The sequence below is a fragment of the Chrysochloris asiatica genome, unplaced genomic scaffold (genome assembly GCF_000296735.1).
Source record: "Chrysochloris asiatica unplaced genomic scaffold, ChrAsi1.0 scaffold00263, whole genome shotgun sequence".
NCBI lineage: Eukaryota > Metazoa > Chordata > Mammalia > Afrosoricida > Chrysochloridae > Chrysochloris > Chrysochloris asiatica.
Genome location: NW_006408781.1, coordinates 3,809,859 through 3,820,232, shown reverse-complemented (window position 1 = coordinate 3,820,232; position 10,374 = coordinate 3,809,859). Strand labels below are relative to the sequence as shown.

General features: G+C 40.2%; 1 protein-coding gene and 1 pseudogene across 1 annotated transcript in view; both read right to left on the bottom strand.

The window, feature by feature from the left end:
- EBPL (emopamil binding protein-like) overlaps positions 1-10,374 on the bottom strand; it is a 104,419-nt gene that overhangs the window by 7,460 nt on the left and 86,585 nt on the right. Inside the window, exon 3 of the mRNA XM_006874152.1 lies at positions 3,772-3,910. Within this exon, the coding sequence (XP_006874214.1) occupies positions 3,772-3,910 (139 nt within the window). The remainder of the gene's footprint in view (positions 1-3,771; positions 3,911-10,374) is intronic.
- Positions 7,295-8,219, bottom strand: LOC102838539 (annotated as a pseudogene).

Genomic DNA, 10,374 nt, shown 5'->3' with positions numbered 1-10,374 from the left:
TAAAGGATTCTTGGTTGGCAGTTTTTTTCTTTCAGGGCTTTATTATGTCTCCCCATTGTCTTCTTGCTTGCATGGTTTCTGCTAAGAGATCCAAGCTTAATCTGACTTGCTTGCCTTTGTATGTAACATTCCTCTTTTTTCTAGTTACCTTATCTTTGATTTTGGCAAGTTTCATTATGATATGTCTTGGTGATTTTGTTTTAGGGTCTATCCTTCTTGGGGTTTGTTGAGCTTCTTGAATGTTTATCTTTTCACTTTTCAGGCTGTTAGAGAAATTTTCTTCCAGCAGTTCTTCAACTATTTCCTCTGTGCACTTGTGTGACTCTTCTTGTTCTGGAATGCCAATAATTCTTAAGTTATTCTTCTTCATGTAGTCCAAAATGAATCTTAGACCTTCTTCAGATTTTTTTATCTTTTTTTCTCTTTGGTCTTCTATCTTAGTGGTACTAAAAGGTTTGTTTTCCAGATCACTGGTTCTGCCTTCCATCATCTCTATTCTACTCCTTTGTCCTTTCAGGGTATTTTCTACTTCTGATATTCTGTTATTGATCATTTAGACCTCTTTCTGTAGGTTTTTAATTGCTTCCAATGCTATATCTATCTTATTTGATTGTTCCTGTAGCATTTTACTGACTTCATCCTTATTTTTCTCAACTCCACTGAAAAGTGTTTTGAACATTTTATAATCATTTTTCTGAATTCCTTCTCAGGCATTTCCAAGGCCTGCCCTCCTTCCAGAATGTAGTCCATAGCTACCTCTACCTCATTTGTCTCAGACATTTTAGCTTGTATGGACATGTGCTGATATGGTCATCTGCTTTTGTTTCTTGGACATGTTTAGTGTTTATCTGTGGCCTTAATACTTAATTGAGCATGTGTTTTGGTATTTTTTATGTTTTCTGATTGCCTTCAGGTAGATGTGATCAGGATGTGGGCTTCCATTTTCACTCTTCTTGTTGCTTAAATCAGAGTAACTTTCACAGGTGTTGTCTGCCTCCTGGTATATGGCAGTTGATATTGGTTCTTGCCTGGGTTTTGGTGTTTTATAGAGTGTGACTGTAGCTTGACTATATGGCAGCATTTGCTGTATCTTCTTGGGTAATAGAGAGAGAGAAAGTGCCCCTAAAGGTGGAAGGGCAAGTATAAAACAAAACAAAACACAAGAAAACAACAACAAAAACTAGATTGGATACTGTAGTCTATAATCACAGAAAAGGGAGAGGAGGGAGAGAAGAAAAAAAATCTATAGACGAATATGAGTATGACTTTAATCTCTTCTTTCAGCTTCTTGCCTTCAAATCTGTCTGATAAATTTCAAGATGCCACTGTTGGTTGTTACGCTGTACCTCAGGATTTAATTTAATTTTTTGGCCTTTTTTGTTTTTAAACTGTCTTTCCCTTTCCACACCCCTTGTTCTGGCTTTTTCTATATTAAAAAAAAAAACAGTTCAGAGCTGGCTCTTGGGTTAAGAGTATTTGTGTGCATCCATGGCAGACAAATCCACTAGTGGTGGGTGTGGGTGTTGTCCACTCGCTCAGCCAACCCCTCTAGTCACCAGAATGGAGGTGCACAAACAGTCGCGGGGGGGTGAGGCAATGAATAGATACACCCCCACAAAAGAAAATCAGAACAAAGTAAAACCAACAAAGTGTATTGTCCAACTTTGATCCGAGATTCCCACAGCATTTTTCCATAGTATGTCTACTCCCCCACTTGGTCTTGCCATTTTATCTCACCCAAGTTGTCGACTCTGTGCCACTGAGTCTGGCAGATTCAAAAGTACACGATTTCTTACTTGGCTACAAGTTCCACTAGCTACAAGCCTTCAAACATTTTAAATATTACTACCTATATGGTTCCGAGTTTTGGAGCTCTGTTCTGAATCTGCTTTGCCTGGTATTCTGTGGTATTGCTGACGGCAAACCTCACTGCACCTCTACCCTAGCCACCATCAAGCCCCACCTAAAGATAATTTTTTAATGGCTGCAACAGTACATTAACAGCTAGAAGTTCAAGTCAGATTCAGACAAGGACATGTCAAATGGATCTTGGCTGAAAGCAGAGAATACTAGAAAGATGTTTACCTGCTCTTTATTGAGTATGCAAAAGCTTTTGACTGCATGGGTCATGACAAGCTATGGATAGCATTGTGAAGAATGTGGATTCTAAAACACTTAATTATGCTCATGAGAAACCTGTACATAGACCAAGAGGCAGTCATTCAAATAAAACAAAAGGATACTGAATAGTTTAAAATCAGGAAAGGTTTGCACCAGGGTAGTATCCTATCACCATACTTATTCAATCTGTATGTGAAGTAAATAATCCAAGAAGCTGGATTATATGAAGAAGAACATGGCATTAGGATTGGAGTAAGACTCATTAATAACCTGAAATGTGAAGATAATACAACCTTGCTTGCTGAAAGCAGAGAGGACTTAAATTACTTACTAATGAAGATCAAAGACCACAGCCTTCAGTATAGGTTGTACCGCAATGTAAAGAAAACAAAATCCTCACCACTAGCTGATAAATGGAAAAAAGACTAAAGTGTCACAGACTTCATTTTGCTTGGATCCACTATCAACACTCATGGAAGCAGCAGTCAAGAAATCAAATGACACATTGCATTAGGCAAATCTGCTGCAGAAGACCTCTTTAAAGTGTTCAAGAGCAAAAACATCAGTTTGAGGACTCAGGTGCACCTGACCCAAGCTATTTTCAGTGGCCTCATATGCAAGAAAAAGATGGGCAATGAATAAGGAAGAACAGAGAAGAATTGATGCACTTGAGTTGTGGAGTTAGAGAAGAATATTAAAAGCATCATGAACTACCAGAAGAACAAACAAATTTGTGTTGGAAATAGAGCTAGAATGCTCCTTAGAAGGCAGGATGGCCAGACTTCATCTCTTATACTTTGGATATATTATCAGGAGGGGCCAGTCTCAAGAGAAGGACATTATGGTTGGTAAAGTAGAGGGTCAGCGAAGAAGAGGAAAACCTTCAATGGGATGGATTGGCACAGTAGCAGCACCAATGAGTTCAAGTGTAGCAATGATTGTGAGGATGGCACAGGACTGGTCAGTGTTTCATTCTTCTGTGAATGGGATCACTATGAATCAGAATCGACTCAATGACACTACCACCAACAAAAGTTATTAACAAAAGGAACCTGGTGGTGCTGTGGATTAGGTGTTGTGCTGCTAACTTCAAGATAGGTGATTCAAACCCACTAGCCATGCCACAGGATAATGATGAGGCTATCTTGCTCCATAAAGATTTATAGTCTCAGAAACTACATAGCATCACTATGAGTCAAAATTGACTTGAAAACAATCGGCTTGGGTTGGTTTTGGTTATTACTAAAGAAAGCCCTGGTGGCACAGTCACTAAGTGCTTAGTTGTGAATCAAAAAGTTAGTGGTTAGATCCCAACAACCACTCTATGGAAGAAAGATGTGGCAGTCTGCTTCTGTAAAGATTTCAGCCTCAGAAAGCCTGAAGGCCAGTTCTACTCTGTCCTATAGGGTCATTGTAAGTCTGAATTCACTCTCAAAAGCAATCGTAGGTCATTACTGAAATCACATTTCTCATATTTCTTATTTCGATCAGTTAAAACGATTCTGGTGGCACCATGACCCTTATCAAATATCAAACAATTTTCATTTCTTTTGATCTAACATGTGTTCATGACCTACTCCAAATGTCATATAGGTATCAGGACAGTAAAGATTTCTTCTCCCTTCAACAAGACAGGAGAAGGGCACTTACCGATAATATTTCTCTTTGACTATGGCATAAATGAGAAACAATGCCAGAGATCCATCCAGAAAAACAGTCACAAGTTCCACAGCCATGATGTTTGGATCAAAATAAACCCATCTTGCATCAGCTTTACCATATTCTTTCCCTAAATACAAAGTATATTTTATTACTCACCTGACAATCATTTCTATGGCAGTCAATGCAGATGACTTTTGCCCACCCACCGAGGAGGCAGAAAGAAGTGCCACTCTCTACATTGCTCATAATGCCTTAGCGGAAGGAGAGAAGAACCCTAAGACCAAACAATAACAGCATGTCATATTTGTTAAATCATTTACAGTTGCCAAAGTACTGCACCCCCTCCCTTTCTATGCTAACTAGTAGAATTCTAAGTTATTCAATATAGTCTGATTTTGCAAAGACAAACTTTCTTAATTTTCCTGGTATATACATTATTCCCAGTATATACACAATTTCAATATAATGTCTGTAAATATAATTTAGCTATGGAAAAACTGGTGTTAAGGAAATGTTTACAAGAAACACATGAAATAATAACTAGAAGAAACTGAGTGCTGAGGAGACACCAGGGAGAGGAGGGGAAGCTATAGCCTGGACTAGAAAGAATCTAAATGGAAAAAGGGCAGCACTTCAGGTAGCTCAGGGGACAGAGGATTCACTAACAATAACCACCACACAAAGACTCAGTTGTGCTGAGGCAGAGCAAATAGACCCATGGTAAGACTCTATCAGACTGGTTCCTTCTAGAAAGTTCCATGAGGTCAGAAAGTCTTTTGAAAGTTTGACTGAGGGCCATGCACTAGTGAACCCATTCTTCTCCCTTCTTTCCTATTTTAATTGATAAAATATGCAGGGGCATCAAAAAGTTTGTGGAATATGGAATTAAAAGACAATGAAAATTTTCCATGAATTTTTTCAGTCCCCTTGTATATGCTAATCAAAGATCTCTAACCATTAGAAAAAGAAATCAAAGTCCCTAATTCTTTCTCTTTAAAATCAGCTATCACATTATTTAGAAAAATTTTAAGTAGTAAAAAATTAACCGTGTATCTTGGTCTGAGAGGAAGGATCCCTTGGGGTCAGGAGGAAAGATTTCTAAAAACGTTGCCCTCAAGATAAAAGGGCCAATAAACACTGGAAGGGATAACCCACAAGACACGTGCTGAGAGGCAAGTCTTTATTAAATGCCCTGGAGTCAGTTCTGACTCTTAGCAACCCTGCATAGGGTTTCCAAGGAGCAGCTGGTAGGTTTAAACAGCCAACCTGTGGTTCACAGTCCAGTGCTAATATAACAGTGTCACACATAGAATAGGTGAAATGTGACCCTGGGTGCATCCAATATCTAAGAAAATGTAATTTAGTAAAATGTCAGTGATTTCAGAGTAAAGGAATACAGTGCCACACCAGGACTCCATATATAAAGTTGTTAAGTGCTGAAAAGGGGAAAAGTTGGTTCCGACCCACAGCGACCTGGTACAGGGCTGCTGAGGAGCGGCTAGTGAGCTTGAACCACCGACCTTGTGATTCAAACCAACTTTGCAATCCAGCGTATTATATTATATATATATATATATACTTAGCAGTCCAGGACTATATATATTCCTATTCATTCACTGTTTAATTCAACAAATCTTTGGGCATTACAAGGCCACAAGTCTCTGGGCTAGGCCTGGAGAATGCAGCACTGACTAGGGCAACGTCAGCCGCGAGTAGCCCCCACCCAGTCTGTGAGCTCAAAGCCAAGGGGTAAGTGCCATGATGATGGTCACAGGGAACCGACGTGGAGGAAGTGGCGTTCAAACTAAAGTCGGAGTCCTGGTGTGGCGCTGTAGGATAAGCACTGACCTGCTCACCACAAAGTCTGTAGTTCAAACCCACCAGCTGCTCCTTGGGAGAAAGATGAGTCATTCTTCTCCTGTAAAGATTTACCACCTCCAAAACCCTATAAAGGGTCGCTATGAGTTGGAACTGACTTGATGGCACCTAACAACAACAATAATCTTTTTTTTTTTTTCAGTGTATTTCAGTGACTTTATTGAAAAGTATATTCCTTAATAATATAATGGTAATTTTGTTAGGTTATCTATGCTAACTGAAAATTAACACTGATGTATTCAAATATTGAAATGTATCAGCCATTTAGGAAAACAGAAAACTTATCCACAAAACATAGTTTAGAAAATTTAAGATATATTGTGGTTCTTTGGCATATTTTTCCAAGCATATTTGTCCATAAAAATCTGTAACATGATGTCAAATGTAATCTGAGTTGGTTACAACCGTTCTGGATAGTCTCAGGCTGCACAATGAATTTGGTAAATGTTTTCACGGTTGTTGTTAAGTACCTTCGAGTCAATTCCAACTCACAGCGGCCCTGTATAGGGTTTCCAAGGAACGGTTGATAAGTTTGAACTGCTGATCTTAGGGTTCAAACCTAACTTGTGGCCCAGTTTTTATCCCAAAGCACCACAGCAGGGCTACCTCAGCTACCTAATGCCTACTTACTTTCCTAAGATTTTATTTTGGCACACTTGTTAAGTGCCATTGAGTTGGTTCTAACTCACAGCGACCCTATAGAGGGTTTCCCAGGAGCTGCTTGTGGGTTTGAATCACCGATCTTGTGGTTAGCAGTCCAGTTCTTATCCTACAGTGCTACAGCAGGACTCTCATTTTAGCACAGTAGGGGCATTTAGTAGACTATACTTTGCTCCATTTACATAAAATTCTTAGAGGAAATGGCAGTTTAATAAAAACAGTCCTTAGTAAAAATGTCTGGAGTGTTAAATCTAACCTGAACTTGCATTAATAGGATAAGGCAATTTTGATTCTCAATGGGACTAGATTGAGGCAATAGATTCTGTATTAAAAAAAACTTTAAATCATGAATACAAGTATCTCCTCTTCTCTAGAAAATCTATTGAAGATAATGAGTATGTCAAACTTACCAAGTCTATTATTTTTGTTTTATATAAAAGAGCCTTCAAATATAATTGCTAGATAGCAACGAAGTCCACATATCTGCATTATGTACTTGCATCATAGATGCCAAGAAGCCATTTATGCTGTCTTGAATGGTAATCCTTAATATGTCTTAAAAGTGTATTTGTAAAATAATTGGTTTTGATGTAAGCCTCATAATATAATCACACTTAAGATGACTTAGCTTATATAGGTTACTGTTTCAATACCACCTAAACATATTGATCCAATATAGACATTTAGGTCAGTGTTAAAAATAAAGATTCACAGTTTACCACCCCAGGCTTATCATTACAGTTTCACATTTATATTCTTAGCTTAGATTTGTATGCATCAAAGGTGAATTCAAGTCTAAATATAATTCTACTATAGCATAATATTAAGTAGTCAGTTCCCCTAATCTGAGAACAAATTGAGTTGAGATGTTTTAAGGTTGCACAGTTTAAATCCATTCTAACTATGAATTCCATCACTCAGGGTTGTAGAGAAAGGCTTCAGAGAAGAGATTTATGTTGCTGTAATAATCCAATTAAGGGACTGCTTCAGGAATTGTTGGAAGGTGGGTTATCTTATAGTAACTATGTTTCAACTGCCTTGCCGTTCATCCAGAAACAATCCATTTGAGCTTCTCAACATTTGGTTTGGAACATTTGTTTGATGAATATTCTGTTATACACTTGGAGACGCGTTCTTGCCAGAAGGTCAAATCTCTGCCATTTATCTTGGAATGTTTCTGAAGACATTCTAGTTTTTCTGTTAATTGCACACACTTCTGTGATTGAATCTCCAATACAATGATAGATAATGACAACACAGAGGGCTTTGCTTTAGAAAATATGATCCTGCAATGGCATGCCTTAAGTTGAGCTTCTAGTCTTTCAAAAGTAAGGCTGTTTCTCTTTTCAGATGGTAAGCTCTCTTGAATGAGTGAATAGTAGAGTTGCAGAAACTGAAAGGCAGTAGTAGCTTTAACTTTCCAACACACCTTCTCCAATACAATCTTTTCCATTCTCATCAAGTCAGAAACTGTGAACTTATACTGGCTTATTCTGATCAAGTCATTTGCCAGTGGGACATTCCTCTCTTCTTCTATTGATTTTACAGCCAAGTAGAAGCAGCTCAGTCCTACACATCCGAGGTGCTTGGACTGTACCTTCATTTTGGACAGAAACCTGTCCAGTAAATTCACAGCTAGAGAAAACGTTTCCATGTCAAAGCCAAAGAACTAAGTTAGACTAAGAAGATCTTTTACTTTAAAGTCTCTTAACCTTGCAGTCACTCTGAGGCCATTATCATGAGCAGACTCAATGAGTCTCAAGCCAAAAACCTTTGGTTGACATCTAGACTCCTGTTCAGGCAGGGCATTCAGCTGATGCTTTGGTTGACATCTAGACTCCTGTTCAGGCAGGGCATTCAGGTTTCTGAGCGTCAGTGGTTGTCAGTACTTCTATCATCGTGATCGCGACTGCAGCTCCTCAGTAGTAACTACCCTCCCAGGGCCTGCTTGCATCTCACCCCACGGTATTAGGTCCACGAGGCCTAAGAGGCGAGGGGGCTCGTGGGCAAGAGGGAGAGGCCCGGGGAAGGGGAGCCGTCCTGGGAGGAGGTCTCGGCAGCGCAGCCGAGATGAAACCACCTTCCATCAAGCCTTACACCGAGTAGGACAATGATCTTTATGGGAGCTGATTACCAGACCTTTTCTCCTGTGGAGCAGCTGGTGAGTTTGAACTGTAGACGTTGTTAGCAGCTGAGAGCTTAGCCACTGCACCAATGGGGGCTCCTTACATGTGCTGATAATGGTCTGCCTAATGTGTGGTGCTGTGGGTTAACTCACTAGACTGCAAAGTAATTTGAAATGCAAGGTTGGCATTTCAAGTTCACCAACCACTCCTCAGAACCCTATACAGGGTCACTATGGGCCAGAACTGACTCAACGGAACTTAACAACAACAATGTTCACATTATTGTGCCTTGCTGGCACAAGAGAGTTGCATTCATCTACTGACCAATCAGATGGTTATTTGAACCCACTCAGTAGTGCTGCAAAAGAAAGGCCTGGCAATCCACTTCTGTACAGATAGCAGCCAAGGAAACTCTATGAAGCAGTTCTACCTATAACACATGGATTTGCCATCAGGTGAGTTCAACACAACAGCAACAGGTTTTGGGTTTTTTGGAATGTTCACTGCCTGCCTCTGCATCCATCTGAGAGGCCCTGTCCCAGACCTGAATCAGAATCTTAATTTTAACAAGTTTCCAGGTGGTTCATGCACTTTAAAGTCTGAGAAGCACTATTTTCCATTATCTATCAGATTTTCAGAAGCTCTGGTGGCGCTGTGGAATAGGCTACTGACTGAAAGATCAGTGATTCAAATCCACCAGTTGCTCTGTGGAAGAAAGATGTGGCTCTCTGTTCCCATAAAGATTGTTGTTGGTAAATGCTATTAAGTCAATTCTGACTCATAGTGACCCTGCATAGTGTTTCCAAGTAGTAGCTGGTAGATTTGAACCACTGACCTTATGGTTAGCAACCCAATTCTTATCCCACAGCACCATACCAGGACTCCCCTATAAAGATTGCTGTATCAGACACCCCTCTTTAGGGTCGCCATGAGTTGATTTGGGTTTGATCAGATTTTCACTTTCAGAACAATAAAGGACACTTCCATGAAGGTAAAAATGCAAACATGAAGACAATTTCTAAAGACCAGATCGATATTCATATTTCATTGGTCTTCACTCTCTCTGACACTCAGTAGGGTCATGGCAGGGGCTTGGGAGCTCAACACTGAGGAGTCTAACTCACGCTGGGGTCCTATGGTCTCTAGGGCTTTGCTAGCAAATCCCAAGAAAAGATCAACTGACCTGCTCACCTCAAAGCTGATGAGCTGCAAGCGAGGTGACCTGACTCACGGCCCAAGGCTCAGACTCCCTAAGCAGCTACTGACTGGGCTGTAAGAAGCATCAAAAATGATACATGTTTTGTTTTTAGTAGCACTAACTGTGACTGACTCAATTCTCTAGATTTTCCCTAACACGAGGGGAGTCCTGGTGTGGCACAATGGGCTAATGTATCAGACTACAAAGTCATTTGAACTGCAAGGTCGGTGGTTCAAGCTCACCAGCTGCTTCTTAGAAACCCTATACAGGGTCGCTATGGGTCAGAATCAACTTGACAGCACTTAACAACAACAGGGGAGCCTCTTAGTATTGCAAATAATTAACATGCTTGACCGCTAATCAAAAGTTTGGAAATGCAAGTGCACCCAGAGTCACCTCTGAAGAAAGGTCTGGTGCTCTATTTCTGAAAAATTGGCCATCGAAAACCCTATGGAGTACAGTTCTTCTCTAACACAGGGGTCACCATGAGTCAGAATCAGCTGGATGGCAACAGGTAAGTAACCTGACTAGAGGTCAGATCGCAGAATCATGAAAGACTTTCAGGTACAAGACACAAAAGACTCTCCCCTCGGCTGGGGACTCTAGACCTAGAGACGGAGAGGGGCTGTGTGCTGATGACCAGAGGGCAGGCTTTCAGGGTATACTCTTTGATTGGTTGACGATCCATGGAGAAGACTGTAACCATGGCAATGAAATGATACACGATAG